At 61.6% G+C, this 16,749-nt stretch overlaps 1 protein-coding gene across 3 annotated transcripts in view; it reads right to left on the reverse strand.

The window, feature by feature from the left end:
* Positions 1–16,749, reverse strand: part of COL18A1 (collagen type XVIII alpha 1 chain) — a 46,354-nt gene that overhangs the window by 1,861 nt on the left and 27,744 nt on the right. For all 3 annotated transcript variants that reach the window (XM_019715725.2, XM_074322566.1, XM_074322624.1), the window contains exons 15-38: positions 15,947–16,078; positions 15,299–15,361; positions 14,743–14,769; positions 13,845–13,880; positions 13,281–13,352; positions 12,980–13,015; positions 12,690–12,779; positions 12,125–12,154; positions 12,004–12,030; positions 11,664–11,726; positions 11,263–11,337; positions 10,292–10,318; positions 10,064–10,117; positions 9,653–9,727; positions 8,617–8,685; positions 8,026–8,068; positions 7,572–7,634; positions 4,191–4,234; positions 3,858–3,980; positions 3,077–3,230; positions 2,920–2,993; positions 2,299–2,427; positions 1,840–1,872; positions 277–522 (exon numbers count right to left, since the gene is read on the reverse strand). In XM_019715725.2, coding sequence (XP_019571284.2) covers positions 277–522; positions 1,840–1,872; positions 2,299–2,427; positions 2,920–2,993; positions 3,077–3,230; positions 3,858–3,980; positions 4,191–4,234; positions 7,572–7,634; positions 8,026–8,068; positions 8,617–8,685; positions 9,653–9,727; positions 10,064–10,117; positions 10,292–10,318; positions 11,263–11,337; positions 11,664–11,726; positions 12,004–12,030; positions 12,125–12,154; positions 12,690–12,779; positions 12,980–13,015; positions 13,281–13,352; positions 13,845–13,880; positions 14,743–14,769; positions 15,299–15,361; positions 15,947–16,078 — 1,785 coding nt within the window. The remainder of the gene's footprint in view (positions 1–276; positions 523–1,839; positions 1,873–2,298; positions 2,428–2,919; positions 2,994–3,076; positions 3,231–3,857; positions 3,981–4,190; positions 4,235–7,571; positions 7,635–8,025; positions 8,069–8,616; positions 8,686–9,652; positions 9,728–10,063; positions 10,118–10,291; positions 10,319–11,262; positions 11,338–11,663; positions 11,727–12,003; positions 12,031–12,124; positions 12,155–12,689; positions 12,780–12,979; positions 13,016–13,280; positions 13,353–13,844; positions 13,881–14,742; positions 14,770–15,298; positions 15,362–15,946; positions 16,079–16,749) is intronic.

The raw sequence follows: 16,749 nt of genomic DNA on the forward strand, positions 1-16,749 counted from the left end.
CCCGAGGTCCCTCGGCACAGGCGGCAGATGTGCACTGGGGGCCAGGGAGCAGGCAGCGGTCTGCGTGGAGTGGACACCCTCCCTGGTCCACCTCCTGAGCAAGGCTCTGCAGGGTCCATGTGCCCAATGCTGCCACCTCCACTGGCCAGGCTTCTCCAGGACATAAGCAGGGACTGACGTCGGCGAAGGAGGCAGGCAGCAGAGGGCAGTCCCAGGCCAGGAGAACCCACCCTGTGAGTTCGGGCTGGTGGGCACACAGCCCCTGGGGCCACTCACCACAGGCTGGAAGTCCTGGTGGGTGTGGGCAGGAGCGCCAGTGGGGCGGGCTGGCCGGGGGTGCACGTAGGCGCCGTGGTGTGGGACTCCAGGGTAGGGCTGGGGCTTCGGCAGGCGCGGGGGGCTGGCCAGGATGTCGTCTGCCCGCCAGGACCGCACCGTGGAAGGAGGTGGCTCCCACCGGGGGTGTGGGTTGCCCTCGTGCAGCTGCACCAGAGGTGGCTGCAAGGCGGCCACTTCATTGTCCTGTAGACCGAGGGGTGGACAGCACATGGGCTCCTGCACATGTCAGCCCCAGTGAGGCCCTGCGCTGCTCTCGGCCTCCACTCTCCTGCCTGGGCCCAGGGCAGCCCTTCACCTGCACTCCACTCGTGCTCTTGGTGGGGAGAGGGCTGCACTGCTGTGGGGAGCCGGGGGTGTCGGGCGGGGGAGCCGGGGGTGCCGGGCGGGGGAGCCGGGGGTGCCGGGCGGGGGTGCCAGGGGTGCCGGGCGGAGGAGCCAGGGGTGCCGGGCGGGGGAGCTGGGGGTGCCGGGCAGGGGAGCCGGGGGTGCCGGGTGGGGGAATCCCGGCCAGCCTGTTCACACTGATGGCCCCCTGCTCATGAACCCCCGGCTCCACTGCTCTTGGAAGCCACCTCCTTGTGATGGCCTGGGGCCCTTGGGCGACCACACGTCCTGACCTCGAGGCTTCTTGGCCACAGCGCAGACACTGGGCTGGGACGCCCGCAGGAGCCTGGGCTCCACTCCCACTGCAGAGGCCACCTCCACCTTATAGTCCCAACCCTGGGCTCCCACCTGAGCCCCAACTGTCTTTCTCCCCACAGCACTGAAAGCCAGACACGCCACATAACTCATTCCTATTACCTACATACCTATTAGGCACCTATCACTTGTTTATAATACGATTATAGTTCATACAATACACTTACACATATTTACATAAAATACATTTATATAATTATGCATCATGCTTCATGTAACAAAATGACAAAGCTATTATCTTTACTGCCCATTTCCCCTGCACAATGTTGGCGGGGGATGGGAGGTGAGGGAAGGGGCTTTGCCTGGTTCGTGCACAGCTGGACCCTGTGTCCAGAACAGCGCCCTGCATGTGGGAGGGGCCCAACTGCGCTGAATGAATGAACAGCAAATGGATGAACCAGAGGGAATGGACTTGCCACTGGCTCACACAGAACCCCTAACTCGCTACTTGACACGGCCTCGTCCTGGGCCATTTGAGTTGTGACTTCTACTCAAAGACCCCACAGTAGTGGGACGAAAAGTGACTCAGCCCATCCATCTACCCTGCCCCCTCCCCTCTGGCCACCCTAGAAGGGTCTGTCCCTGCGCCCTGCACTCTGGATGAGGGACAACAAACACAGATGGCCAGTGTGGGTTGAAGGGAGCCCCTCATGGTCTGTGCAGGCCCCTCTCCAGCCAGGGTGACCCCAGGGCCCCAAAGCGCCACGTGGCTCTGGCCGAGCCCCCAGGCCGGGCACCCAGGCCTGCCCCTCAGGCTTGGAGACACGCACGGCTCGGCTGGAGCTGTGGAGAAGAGCTTACCATCCGACGTGGGAGGGGCGTCCGGGCCTCCAGCTGGAAGAAGACACAGACAGGGTCAGTTCAGCCCAGCGAGCTGAGTGCCAGCACCCCAGCCGGCGGCCCCCTCCCACGGGAGGCCTGCCTGTGGCGCCCACCCACTGCCTGGCAGCCCCACATCTACTGCGTCCTTGTAAACAGTGTGAGAGAGGGTCACTGATCCACACACCTGGAACTGCTCAGAATAGTCTACTGATGTAATGAAAGCCTGTGAGGAGTGCTGGCTGTCACCTGTCACCTGCCCCCGCGTGGGCGTGGTGCCCACCCAACAGGATGGGTCTGAGGGTCCTGGGGCGTGGGGCCTACCTCCTCTACCAGGCCCTCCCCACCTTGCCCTCCCCTTCTCCCACGTCCTCCCCCAAAACATGAGGGCGGAGGCCACTGCCCCTTCCATGTGCAGGGAAGGCCGTCCACAGAACTCACCAGCACCTTCCGGAACCCGTTCCGGACGCGGACGTACAGCTCCTCCCTCTCGGCCACGAACATGAGCCAGCCCTCCGGCACCTCAGGGACCTTGTCCAGCATGGCCTGGTACGTGGGCCACATCCTGACCTGCGGGAGGCCCAGTCCGTGGGGACCCACTGACACCCAGGCAGGATGGGCTCACAGGTGGGGGGGGGGTCGGGGGCTGAGTTTGCACATTTCAGGGTGCAAGGCCGGGGACGCAGACGCCCTGACAAGGGACAGTGCTTAAGACTTAAGTGGGCACCGTGTCGTCAGGCTGGCCCCTGAGAACGCCCTGCAAAGGCCGGGTGGCGGAGGCCGTCCTCGGGAAGATGAGGGCTTGGCACCAAGTCCACAGTTACCCATGAGCACCGCGAGCCCCTGGGCCACCAGCCTCTACACAGTGGCCCAGGGACGGTCCTCCCCCTGCATCTCAGTCCCAGCTTGTACCCCACTTCTGCTTCCGAAACCACAGCTCAGGGCTTCTGTGTGCCTGTCCAGGGCAAAGCAGCCTCGTGTTGGGGTCCCTATGGGGTCCACCCAGGGCTCCGCTGAGGCAGTCCCACCCACAGTGAGGGTCTAACGGGGAGAGGCACTTACCCCTGAGGAGGTGCCCATGGTTCCAGGGGGGCCTGGGGGGCCAGGTGGACCCGGGGGACCAGGAACGCTGATAGCTATGAGAGAGAACCAGAGGTGGGAACATGGCAGCCCCAGCTGGACCACGCTGGAGCCCAGGCCCACTGCCCACTGGACTTACTCTGCCTGTAAGGGCCAGGGAAGGAAGGAGGTCCTGGGGGCCCTGGGGGGCCTGGGGGCCCAGGAGGCCCCTGGCGCCCCTCGTAGCCGATGCCAGGGGGTCCCTGAGGTCCAGGTGGGCCGGGCTGGCCCCTGATGCTCTCTCCTTTAGGACCCTAGGGTGGACAAAACACATGGCACTGTCACCTAGGTCCCCTCAGCAGGGATACAGAAGTCTGCGGGGCTGGGTTGTACCTGCAGGGGGCATGGTCTCTGAGCCGCTTCAGCCCCCTGCCCAGGCCTGAGTCTGGGACGCCCGGCCCCACCCAACCCACACCCCTTTGTTGGGCTTCGATCGCAGCACACAGACCATAGCAGCCCCAAAGCAGAGGCACTCAGGCCCCCTCCATCCCCCAGGAAGAGTTGGGCCTGCTGTCCCCTGGAGTCTTTCAGTGCAATGGTCCCCGAGGGACCTCCATGGGTCCTTCTCTGGAAGAACAGTGCCAGCAGGTAAGGCACGAGGACCCTGTCCCCCCACTGCCTCCACTGCTGGAGGCACCCCGGTCAGTGTGCCTACCCTGACAGGCCGTGGCTGTGTCCCCACTGGGCCTGCCACCTGCCCCCACAGGGGCAGGGAACACGGATGGGGTATTTGGGGGCGAGCTTGTGGGACTCAGCGGCCGTCCAGGCCGGGTTGGCCCTGCCCTGGGCTCCTGGTCCCAGGGATGTCCAGTGACTTGGGCTCTGGCACAGGGCTGGCCTGTGTGTGGGCACCTGCGGGGCAGCCTGGGGCCCAGACTTACCGGGATCCCAGGGTAGCCTGGCGGGCCGGGGGGTCCAGGTACGCTGGAGCCAAAGAAGCCACCCCCTCCGGGCTCTCCCCTCTCTCCTTTCTGCCCGGCATCGCCTCGGTCGCCCTTCTCCCCCTGTGGGTGGAAACGCTCGTCTGCGACAGCCCAGCTCTCCGTGCTGGCGTGGGGAGGGGCGGGGGCTGAGCTCCCGAGCTGTGGGGGCAGCACGAGGCAGCGGGAGCTCCTGGAGCCCAGGCCTCCTGCTGCCCCTCATGGGGTGGGCAGAGGGTCGTGCTGGGGGACGCGGTCTGAGGGCTGAGCACAGGGACCGGCCGTGTCACCTACCTTCAGTTCAGCCCCCAGCTGGAGCATGTCCAACAGGAACTGCCCTACAGAGGAGATTGGAGGGGCTCAGCGAGATGTCTGTGCAGGCAGGTCTGTGCACCCCCAGCCCAGCCCTACCTACGGCTTCTTTCTCTAATCTCTGTGGTGACCGATACTGATTTTGTTACATTTACTCCCAGTTAGTTGAGTTTTGGGGTGTTCTCGTTAACGGTGCCTTTTTTATTTCAGGTTTATTGACACCACTGTAAGTTACGGTGTGCGGCTGAACGGCTTGACTTAGCGCACTAAGTGATCGGCACAGTTTAGCGAACTTCGTCCTCTCGTGCGGGTCAAAGAGAAAAAGTGTTTCTTTCCCTTGTGAGAGAACTTGAAGGCTCCACTCTCCTAGCAGCGAACGCACCACACAGAAGTGTAACTGTAGCCCATGCCATGTGTCACCCCCCAGGACTCATTCATCTTAGAACTGGAAGCTGCCACCTGTTGCCCCTTTCATCCGATCCCATCCCCCCGCTTCTGGTAACCACCGAGCTGATCTCTTCTTTTCCTAAAAGGTGCCCTTTAAAAATTTCAGTGTTTACGGCTGGTCATGACTCTATAAATGGCTCTGTGACCTTGGTAAATTTTTAACAGTTTATCTGTAGCTCCTTTTGGGTTGATGTTGGGTTGATATTCAAAAACGTCACCTGTGAAAATGGTAGGTTTATTTCTTCCCTTCCCAAAATGCACACCACATATTTCCCACCCCTGCCTCTGTCCTGGGGCCCGACCACCTGCAGTGATGGTCAGACACCCACTTCACGCCCGGTGACATGTCACCTAACCATCCACGGAGCTGTCTCCCCCATCACTTGCTGCCTCTCTTTCCTTTGTCAGTCTGCAAGGGCATGTTAGTATCATTAGTCTTTTCAAAGGGCTCACTTTTGATGTTTTCACTTGTTGATGCTTCCTGTTACATATTTTTTCATTCACTTCTGATCTTTATTATTTCTTCCCATCTGTTTGCTTCAATTTAAATTTGCTATTTGTTTTCTAACTTCTTGATCTGGATGCTTAGAAAGGTGATTTTATGAATAGTTAACAAAGTGACCTTGGGTTAACCTTCTCCCACGGCCTTCCCCCTGGATACCTAACGGAGCTGGAAGGCGGGACCACTGGGTGACAGCGCAGGGCCTGGGAGGGCTGGTGGGAGCCCCAGCTGTTCTGTGCTCATCTCAGCTGTTACGCGCTAGTCCATGCCCACACAGGGAGCCAGCTGACATGCTGTCACCGGCTCCAGTTCTGGGTCCTCCCCACTGTGTGGGGGGGTCCCGCTACGCCAGGGCCACTGCGGGCACACAGCGAGGGCTGAGAGCCCCTGCGTGCTAGCGTCCTCTCCTTCAGTGCAGGGTGTTCAGCTTCTGCTTGGTTCTGCAGTGTCTGTCTGGAAGGTACCACACCGTGGGCACTTTCCAGTTATGTCCCTGGTGTGACCTCCTGCTTTGTCCACTGCTCAGAGAACAGAATCTGCATGATGTCACCTCTTCACAACTTGTAGACTTGCTCCCGCCTGGTGTGGGCCCCTATGGTGAGCATGCCATGTCCCCTGTGTTGGTGCCAGGGTGTCACCTCCATCTCCCGACTGACCTGTCCTGTATCTCCTGGTCCTATCACTTAACTGAGAGCCGGGTTAAAATTTCCCTTATAATGGTTGGTTTGTGTGTTTTCCTTTTAGTTCTGTTGTTCTTGCTTTTTATATCTTGAACCTGTTGTGAAGTGCACACAGATTTGGACTGGCTGTATTCCCCCTTTTCGCTGGGTTTTCCTGTGCCATTGGAACGTTTTATTTCTGGCAATGTTTCTGCCTTAAGATACTCACGTCTGAGTCTTGCACTTGCAATACACACTCGCGTCCTCCCACTTCGGGAGTGTCTGGTCAGCAGCAGAGTTTTGTTTGCAGCTTACTGATTCTCGTCTGCTAATAGGCACAGTCAGCCTATTCAGGTTTCGTGCACTTACTGGTAACTTTGGGTTAAATCAACGTTTACTTCCCATTTCCTACGTGTTCCACCTGCTCTGTGCTCCTTTTTCCTTTTTTCTTGCCATCCTTTGGGACAAGCCTTCTGTGCTGCTCTTCCTTTCTGCTCGGCTATGAGCTGCATGTTCCTTTTCCACTCTTGGCTCGCCCCAGGGGATGGCACATCCCCGACATGGGGTCCCGTGTACATGAGGGCAGGGTCGGTCTCAGAGCCTTGCACACCCACTGCCGTGCCTTGAATGTGCCGGCAGCCACCTGGCTTCATCCCGCATCTCAGCAGCACGCTGCCTCCTCCCAGGGGCCCCTCACCATCACGGCTGGTATCCCGGACGGCCTCGCCGCCTCCTTCATGCTCCTTATGAAGTCAAGTCAGCAGTTACTTTCTCGGCACATTTGAAACCTTTTATCATCTCTGGCTTGTCTCATTTTGTTGGGAACTCCTGTTGGTCTTGTCAAGCCTTTGTGTAAAGTGCTCCTTGAATCTGTCCTCAGTTTGGGGAAACTTGGCCGTTTTGCCTTCACATGCTCTTGTGCTAGTGGCCATCCATTCCTGGCCCGCCGGCCGCGTGTCCTTCCTCCCTCAGGACTGTCCATCCCGAGCATGTGCCGGATGGTGCTGACCTCCGGGCCACTCTGTTCCACCCCGTGTCATCTGCACAAACTCAGCAGAGCCCTCAGGTCTGGGGGCACAGTTTCAGTTCCAGAACTAGACCTGATTTGTTGCTGCGGGTCATAGCTCTCTGCCCACGTGTCATCTTCTGTTGACCTTGTACATCATTTCAGGGAAGCCCAGGTCTGGAAACGCTGTTAGCTGTGGTCTGTCTGTCATCTGCTTTCCCTCTTGAATTCTGGCCCATCCTGGCCGCGCTGTGTGCCTGCTTGGTCCCACCCTGCTCTGTGCTGCAGTCCCTCGTCACCGGGCCACCTTGTAGTCGGCAGTGCCGGGGGTCAGGAGGGCCTGCTTCCCCCCAACATCACACATTTGTTTCTTGTATTTTATCCAGCAGCAGATTCTCACCATCTGAGGGAACGTCACCCATGGACGGCCTGCTCCAACGAAGCCCTGTACAGCCCATAAGAAAGGGGCACCCCAGGACCCTGATGCTCAGGGGGTGCCCTGCTCCTCAGTGGGTGGGGTGACAGGACACCCTGCCTGGCCACTACCTTGGCTCCACTGTCCTTGCAATGCCCCGCCCCCTGGGCCGTGGGGGCTGTGGGGCCAGCCCAGCCGGGAATCCCCGAGTCCAGCCCCAGCCCGAGGTCCTGTTAGGGCTCCGGGCGCCCACAGGGGGCTTCCTTCCTCCAGGAGGGAGGAACAGGTAAGCACACGTGCAGCCCCTCGGCCTGAGGCTGCCCAGACCACTCACCTGGTGAGCCAGGCGGGCCCACTTCTCCTTTGTCACCCTTTGGTCCTGAAGGCCCCGGCAGCCCTGTAGGGACAGACACCCCAGTGCCCATTACTGACTGTGTGACAGGGACATACCCTTTCCCTGGTGGGCACTGAGTGCATGGGGAAGGGTCTGGACCCAGGAACGGGACAGCATGGGGACTTGGGGACCATCAGAGCAAGATGAGCAGAGGCACTCTGCAGTGGCGCCCAGAGGCCACTCCTATGGGGCAGACACAGGCTGGGTGTCTCCACCCCTGCTTGGCAGCGAGCGAATCTAAATTGTGGACAGCACGGGGTGGCTGCTTAGTGTCCCCTCCTGCCCACAGTCAGGCCCTGGGGAATCCACGCTGCCTCAGAGCTGGGGGAGCAGGACGCGCCATGTCCTAGAGCCTCTAGCACCCCAGCTGTCCCCAGGCCCCCAGAGCCCTCACCTGGCAATCCCGGAGGTCCAGCGGGGCGAGACTCCACAAACGCCTGCAAACAAGGCCAAAGATGGCCACTGAGGAAGACGCTCTGGAACCGAGGTCACGACCCTCCTGAGGGTCTCTGAGCCCAGAAGTCCCAGCACCCTCTGGGAGGCCACACAGACACCCCACCCCTCAGCCACCCCCACACAAGACAGGGTTCAGAGAAGGAAAGGGAGGACATGGAGTTTGTAATCAGGAGTTCTGGCTGTGACATGACACGCTCCTCAGGGTCACTTCACGTCTGAGCCTTGTGAAACGGGGAGGTCGCCCTCCTAAGGACCACGGGGCTCGGGGCTCAGCAGTCCAGGGCCAGGCAGCCCTCCCTGCCCCCACCTTGCACTTCCCCAGGGGTTTGTCTTCTGTGACAACCATGAGACGGGCGGCTTGGGTCCCACCACCCAGCTCCCTCCCAGAAGCCCCCCACCCCCCACGGTTTGGGCTGTCCCTTCCTGGAGGTTGGCGGTGGCAGTGGGAAGGCAGGCAGCAGCCACAGAGGTCTCTGTACGAGGAGCACGGGGGTGGGGCGGTGGGAAGGGTGAGTGCTGAGCGACTTACATTGCTGTCATACACAGGGGTCCCCGGGAGGCCTGGGGGCCCAGGAGGTCCTGGGGGGCCAGGTGGACCCTGAATGGGGGGAACAGAAAGCTGTGGTCAGCCATGCTCACAGTCAGGCCATCAACATTGGCCAGCGTGGCCGATGTGGGCAGCGGCGGTCTGACAATCAGTGGTCACTCCCTGAGCCATTGTTGGAGCGGCCAAGGAGGGAGGGACAGGCAGCAGGACGGGAGTGGGACCACCTGCAGGAGCAGGTGCATGAACAGCCACGTCATGTCTGCCTCCGAGACTCAAGCCAAAGAGAATTCTAGAGTCTGCGTTCCTGTCGACAAATGTGGCCTAGGGTTCTGCTGCTGCCTCAGAACCTGCAAAATGTCACCTCTGCTCCTGATTTCTCACGGATGACAGCTGAGTTTCAGTCCACAAGAAGGAAGGACGCCTCGGTGGAGAACTAGCCACAAAGGAAAAACCAGAAGAGTGGACTGCCTGAAACCCTGAGCTCAGGACCCCGGTCCCCGGCCCAGGCTGAGCTCACAGGAGTGTGTGTGGGGGCCTGGGCCAAGGTGGGCAGTGGGTTCACAGACCCGGGCTGGACCTCCAGGAGAGAGCACAAGTGTGGCAGGCAGGGTGCCAGCATGTCACAAGCATGCTGAGTCTCGGGTAGACACAGCTACAAGTGCCTTTCACTGCCGACATTACTGAAATAAAACCCGTGGCTCAAAGGGCGGCAGAGTCACTGCGAGTTATAACGTGGTGTTGAGTGATGAGAACCCACAGCTCAGACTCACAGCCGCCTGGATGCCCTTGTGAGAAAACCACGCTGGTTATCTGTTCCCTGTGTGCTGTGTGCGTGGGCATGGCGTCCACCTGTGTGGCAGAGGACCAGCACACAGCGGTCATCACGGGGTCGCTCAGAAGCACCCTCCTGAGGACGAGCCTGGGAACCCAAGGCCGTTCCCACCAGGCCGTTCCCACCAGGCCATTCGGGTCCTGGGCGTCCCAGGCGTGCCCGCCCACCACTTAACGGGACACTCACCCTCACACCAAATCCGACACTGGCTTCTCCCGGCTCCCCTTTCTCCCCTTTGAATCCGTTCATCCCGGGGCGACCCTGGGGAGAGCATGGTGGAGGGCTGCTGGGATCTGGCCAGCGCTGCGTCCTCAGCTGGCATCTCGGACCCCACCGGGTGTCTGGCCCACACCCAGCCTTGCACACCCCAGCCCTCGGCCCAGCAGCTCCTGTCTACACACAGGGCCTCTGGGGGTGTCAGCCCCTCGGGGCCCGAGCTGCCCATGAGCAGGGCCAGGCCTCCTGGCCCACGCCCCAGAGAGCTGTGCGCACTCAGACAGGGCTGCCCGGGGCAGGACAATGGGCAGGGCACAGGCCACCCCCCCGGGCCTGGGCCGCCCCCTGCCTGCCTCCCCCACAGGAGGCCCCGGTCCTTACCGGCCGCCCGGGGAAGCCGATCTCGCCCTTGTTTCCAGGCCGTCCGTACGGACCCTGTGGACAGGAAGCGCCCGGTGAGGGGAGCAGACACGACCTGTTGCTTTCCCGCCAACACCCGTCCCGAGCTTTAAAGGTGCAGCTGGGATGTGAAGTCCAGCCACTCAGCAGTCTGGCGGTAATGGGCGCCTTTCTGACACGTGTGACATTGGGGGGGTGTGGCCTACTCACCGGGGGTCCTCGGGAGCCAGGCTCTCCCTGAATAGAAGGAACCAGAAGCAGTGTTAGGTGGCTGCAGGCCATCCTGCCCCAGGCAGCCCCCGAGAGGTCACTGTGCCCATCTGGAGGGCCCCAGGCTGCACCCAAAGTGCTGACCACCAGGGATGGACGGAAACGGCAGAGAGCTTTGTGTGGGGTGCAGGCGCACGGATGAGGTGCACCCTGGGCCCTGAAGCTTGGGAGGGTTGCCCTGTAGTGCCCTGGCTGCGTAAGCACAGCATCAACCTCACCTATGCTGCCAGGTGGGGCCGGCAGTTCTCTCGGCCTGGGGTCCAAGGTCCCATTGCCCTTCCCAGCAATCCTGGGGGGCCTTGGGGCCCCAGCAAGCTTATACCCACAGCCACCCCCAGCTGCTCCCCAGGACCGCACGCCTGAGGGTCAGATGCTGGGGGCAAGGCACCCAGGGCATGTGCCCCTCAAGTAGCCCACTTCTGGCCCGTCATGCTTGGCTCCTGCTGGAGGAAGGAGGGCTCCTGCCCCCCACAGTAGTCCCCAGAGGCCGAGGGGCAGCTCCCGGTGGGCAAAACTGGGGGCTCCAGCTCCTGCAGGCGACGCCAGGCCGAGGAGTGAGCCCAGAGCTGTGGCCCCGAGTTCCCCAGTCCCTCTGCAGGGCGGGCTCAGCCTACAGGGGCAGGGGACGACCAGGGGCTGGCCGGGCCTTGGCCACCTGAGCATGCAGGCTTGGGGGCCTTGAGGGCCCTCCCAATGCGGTTGTGTGAGAGGAACAGACAGGGAAGGGCAAGGGGCCCAGGCTGCGGAAGGTTCCGGAATCCTGCCTAGGAGAGGCTCCTGTGCATGGCATGAGCTGTCCCCTCTCAGGAAGATAACTCCCCATGCTGTCTCTACAGCTCCTGGAAACCCCGCCTGCCGCCTCCCCCTTCCCCGGCTTGGACAAGGGGTGAAACGCCAGGTAGCTGCCTCACCTTGGCTCCTTTCTGGGCAGGGGCCAGCACTCTGCCGTCGGGGCCAAAGACCACGCCCGGTTCACCCTTCTCACCCTGGAACATCAGGTGGCAGGGTCAGGGAGGGGCTCTCACACCCACCGCAGCGAAGCCTCAACTCGGCGTCCACACCAACACCCAGAACAGGCAGTGAGCAAGCCTCCCCTTCTGGGGGCTCTGTGGTCGGGCATCTTGGCAGGTCCTCCATGGGTCACAGTGAAGTGACCGAGAGGAGAACCCATGTCAGAATCGTCACAGGCTTTGTCTGGGTTGGCTACGGGGGCTGCCGGGTCCCCACCACAGAGAGTGGTCACGTGTGCAGACTGAGACTGCCCCTCAGGGTCACAAAGGGGGCCCTGAGGTGATGGCGCCGAGCCCCTCACCTTGGGTCCTGGGGGTCCCTGCTGGCCTCTGGACCCCACATCTCCCATTGGCCCGGCCGGTCCCTGCAGAGAGACAGGCAGGAATGAGGGGCTGCGCCAGTGACCCCATCCCTGCGATGGCCACTCTCTCTCCCAGGAGTGCCTGCCTCTCGGTCCTGACCAGTTACAGGCAGAGGAGGACGTGCTCCACCTGGCCCGACACCCCCACACTGGACCCGGGGGCTTCTGCTCAGGGACCAGAAGGGTCTTCAGCCTTGCAGGCACCCACCGGGCGCTGGGCTCCCTCACCACATGGAGAGCCCCTCTCCGCCGGGGCAGAGCGGGGGCTGAGGCTACTTACGGGGAGACCCGCATACCCCGGCTGGCCCTGTGGGAGACAGTGACAGCGTCAGTGGGCGACATGAGACGCCGACAGCGGCTGCACCCCCGGTCAACCGCACTCCAGACGGGACGGCACGTACCTTGGCTCCATGGGTGAGCGCCACGGCTCTCTGTCAGCACAGCAGCAGAAACACAGGATAACAGGAAAGGAAAGCCACATTTACAACTCAGATTCCACTCTCGTTATATCACCGCCACAAGACCCAAGAACACCACCAGAAATTAAATGTGGGACACAATCTTGCTTTCAATAGTCTCTCTGGCTTTTGCCTCAAAGTCCCTCGGACGAAAAGTGAAACCATTCTTGGGAGGCCACCTCCTGTACCGTCCATGACCCTGGGACCAGGGGACCAGTGCCCTGCCTCCCATGCTGTGTGTGGGGGGTTAGAGGGGACACATCAACGTCTGGAGGGGTGATACTTGGACAAACGGGACGCGCTGCCAACAGGGCAGCTCAGGAAGGCCCTGCTTCGATGGCCGAGAAGCCCCCTTAGAACCATAGACTGGACAGCACGGTGCTTTGGGGGCCGCCCTATGGGGGGAGGGCTGATGGCTCAACTGACATCCTCTTAGCCCCCATTGGAGTCAGAGCGTGGTCCCTGGGGGTCCGGGCAGAACACGTGCCCACCCATGCTGTGTCCTTACGTCCTGCTCTGGCAGGTAGATGATGGGGCCTGGAGCTCCGGGTGGTCCGGGGGGGCCTGGCTTCCCCACCCCATCCTTCCCTGGGTCGCCCTGGAAAAGGAAGCCCACGTTCAGCTGGGAACCCACAGTCCACCCAAGACTTGGGAGGGGTTCCCAGTGCCCCGTTCCCAGGCTGTGAGGAGGTCCTCTGAGAGGCCCCCAGCCTTGAGGGGCCCCAGAGGGTCCTCAGGTGCTGTGGGACAGAGGGCAGCCCCCAAGGCCCCGCCTGCGCACCCTGAGCCCCCACTCACTTTCTCTCCCTGGGTCCCCTTTTCTCCTTTTGGACCCTGCAGACAGGAAGGAAATGTTTCATCATAAACAGAACATGAGCCCTCTTCCCAGAGACCCAGACCGAACGCAGTGGGAGGGAGGCAGGCGGCTGCAGAAAATCCCCTCGGGCAGCCTGGACCTCTCACTCAACCCACCGAGTGGGGTCTCTGGGCCCCTTGGGGGTGCAGAGAACTGGGTTGGGGGACCCTATGAGACACTGGGGTGCCAGATCTCATCTTCAGGGTGTCACACCCCCCCTAGCAGCCCTGGGCAGTCGCCTACCTGGGCTCCGGCCACGCCCTCTCTTCCAGGGAGGCCAGGGAATCCAGGGGGCCCGTCTGCACCAACCTCTCCCTGCAGAAGACACGAGGAGAGGGCCGTGTGTCAGGCACTGCCCATGACCTGGCCTTGGGGAGGTGACAGGCCGGGGCTTCTGTGGGTCACTAGCTCACACCCAAGGGTGATTCAACCTGGTTGGACTCCTCGGAGCACGTGCGGGCTGGGGACGTGGGGTGTCAGAGGACTGGTGTGGCTCCCACAGCGCTGGGAGCCAGAAGAAGCTGGTCCAGGACTTGGGAAAACCTGGGGTGGGTGCCCTTGGCACAGGCATGTGTTCAATTCTAAGGACTGAGTCAGGGCCCAGGTGACACAAGGATGAGCCAGGGGACAGGGGGAGAACGATGCTGAGCCCGGCTCGAGGGGGGCCCTGTGTAGACTCACCCATTACTGAGGCTCCGAGGGGGCCCAGACCAGATCGGGCTTCAGGCCCAAGCCTGGGGACCCCTCCCTGCCCCAGACCAGGGCTGGGAAAGAGCCGATTTCGTGAACCCAAAAAGAGGTTCTTACCTTGGGCCCTGTTGGCCCAGCTATTCCAGGATCCCCCTACAGTGGAAAAGGGGCTGTGTGAGTGCAGTGCTGGGCTGGCCCCCCACAGCGGTGCCCACCCGTCCTCCAAAGGAAAACAGGAGAGGGTTAGTCAGGGGGCCTCTCACACTGCTCCCCTCCCCCAGCTCAGGGCTGCGGGTCCCCGGGACACTGAGCAGCGTGTGCAGGAACCCCTGCATGGCTGGGGGTCGGCCACACTCTAAGGGCACACGGACCGATCTGGAGCCCATGCCGTCATCTCTTTCTAGATGACTTCATTTTGTACAATTTAAGAAAGCTACCAAGTACATCCTTCTAAAAACTCAACTTTCAAAATGTCCCAAAGTTTTGTGCCAATCAAAGCAAAACATTCTAAAAGAAAGGGGTGTGAGAGCAGGGGTTGGTCTGACAGTGGGCCCTGCAGCCTTGAACCCATGCGGGTGGCAGAAGCACAGAGTGGCCTGAGGGGGGCCCCTCCCACTCTCACCACCCGCGGGAGGGGCACCTGCCAGGGAGAAGGGCTGGTGTCTTCAGGGCAGGTGGAGGAGCAGAGAGCAAGCAGGCAGGAGGAAACATGGGGGGCAGCGCAGAGGAGCCCCCAGGGTCTCGGGGTGCCATCTGCTCTCCTGGAGGCTGTGGGGGTTCCTTCCCAAAGCCCCTCTGCTCCCCAAGCCAGCGAACACTTCAGATGTATGAAGCCAGGGGTCTTGAGTCACGCAGGTTTAGAAAGATAGACCAGACACCCCCCAACATGCAAGCTCTGAGACGGGGGAGTGTGACGGCCGTCCCCCCTTGGGCTTTTCTGAAATCTGCCATTTCCCACGTAACTCCTGGCGGGGGCAGTGCGGCAGGGGAGGCAGCTAACTAATCTCGCACTGACCTTGATTCCAGGCAGGCCGGGGGGTCCCTGCGGGCAGGAAAGGAAGAGGCCTCAGTGTAGCCTGGAGGACCCTTCTCCCACAAGCCCAGGCCTTCCCAGTGCCACCGGCTCCCAGTGGACGCGGGGAACACAGACTGAGTCACCAGGCGCCAGCACCCATCCCCAAAACACCACAAGAGGGTGGCCTGTCCTCAGCACCACCTATAGCCAGCTGTTCCGATTCCTGACCGTGTCCAGGTCAGGGCAGAACAAGGCGGCACATCCACAGGAGCGCCCCATTTATTTAATTAAAAGTCTACTCAGATTGAAAACGTGTTACCTCCCCAAGTTAGAACCATAGGAGAACTCGGTAGCTGAGACGTCACAGGAGCCAACTCTCGGGGATCACTGTGCCCGTTTCTCAGCTTGGCCACTAGGCCGTTTCCCACGCGGGACAGGTGGCCTCGCCAGCTGTGCAAGGCCACTCCTGGTCCCCACTCCAGCCGGTCCCAGGGATGCCCCTGCCCCAGGTGTGCCCACCCCGAGCTGACCAGGCCAGTGGTCAGTGAGGCAGTACCTGCAGCCCGTCAGCGCCTCGGGCTGGCGACCAGAAGGGTCCCCCGGAGCCTTCCATGTCGTCCTGGAGGAACGCACAGGAGGGACACAAGGGTTTGCATCTCCTCTTATAGGAAGATGCCCTCCCCAAGGCCGGCCGCTGGCCCAAGGCAGAGACCCAGCCACAGCTCAGCAGGGCAGGCCCCAAGGGCCGGGTGGCCTGACAGCAGCCAGCCGTCCTCGTCCTCGGATGAGAAGCGCCTGCCCGCGGACAGGGGCTGCTGGGTGGGCACCGGTCCAGCCTCTCCTGGGTTTAGGTTTTTATTCCTGGTGTGCCGGGGGTCTGGCTGTGCGATGATGTTTAGTTTATGCTTTTGTCCCTTCGAGCAGCCTTTCAGCATCACACAGGACATGGTCCTGCTCCCAGCCACTGCCCAAGGCTCCACCACCGGGCAGGAGGCACCCGCACACCCACTGCACCCTGAGACCAACCAGCCTGTCCTGCTGAGCCCTCACAGCGGCTCACAGGCCACATGTGAGGACTCTACGCGGGGCCAGGGGGCAACATGCGTTTGGCTAATGCCCAGAAGTGCCAGTCAGAATGGGATGCCAAGAGGGAGCTGTGGGGTGCAGACCCACTTTCTGGGGGCCAGGAGCAGCTGGTACTCACAAACCCTGCAGCCAGTCCTGGTCCTGGGGGCCCGGGGGGGCCGGGGGGCCCTGGTGGTCCTGTTGGTCCAGGAGGTCCTGTCAAGCCGTTCTCCCCAGGAGCACCAATGGGGCCGGGGTCCCCCTTGGTTCCCTGCACAGGTGGGAAGGAGAATGTCATCACTGTCAGCCATCAGGGTGTCAGCTGAACCCCGAGTCAGCCACTGCGCCCCCAACACACCTACGTTCCGTACAGAGCCTTCTATAAATCTGCAGAACCAGATATACACAAAATGCCTTGAAGCAAGCAGACCTCATAGCACGAGGTGCTGTGGCAGGTAAATGGGGAGGGCGCTGCTGGGAGGAGCCAGGGAGGAGGCAGGAGGGGGGGCTGGGACCCCAAAACCACTGCGAGGTTGGGGCTGGGGTGTGGGGGACACGAGGCACAGACTCAGGGAAGAGCAAGAGCCAGAGGCACGTTTGACATGAGGCTCAAGCCTGACGCAGACTTGCCACTCAGAGCATGAAGGTCCCAAGGGCCAGGCTCGGAAGCAGGGTGGGGATGCTGGGACACGAGGCAGGGACACCCTCATGACAAGTCGTCAGCAAGGCACAGCCCCACCCCTATGGCCACCTAACTCCTCAGCATGTTTCCTCATCTGTAAATGGTGATAAGGGATGAACCGAGCGCACTGGCCCACAGCAAGGGCATGAGCGTGACCCCTGGCTACCGTCCCAAGGCCCGGGCAGTGCCAAACCTCCATGGCCTGACCGCCAAGGTCCTCCCAGAACCCCTCCCCATGCGCTGCCTGGTCAGCTCCACTT

The sequence above is a fragment of the Rhinolophus sinicus genome, linkage group LG01, assembly GCF_036562045.2.
Source record: "Rhinolophus sinicus isolate RSC01 linkage group LG01, ASM3656204v1, whole genome shotgun sequence".
NCBI lineage: Eukaryota > Metazoa > Chordata > Mammalia > Chiroptera > Rhinolophidae > Rhinolophus > Rhinolophus sinicus.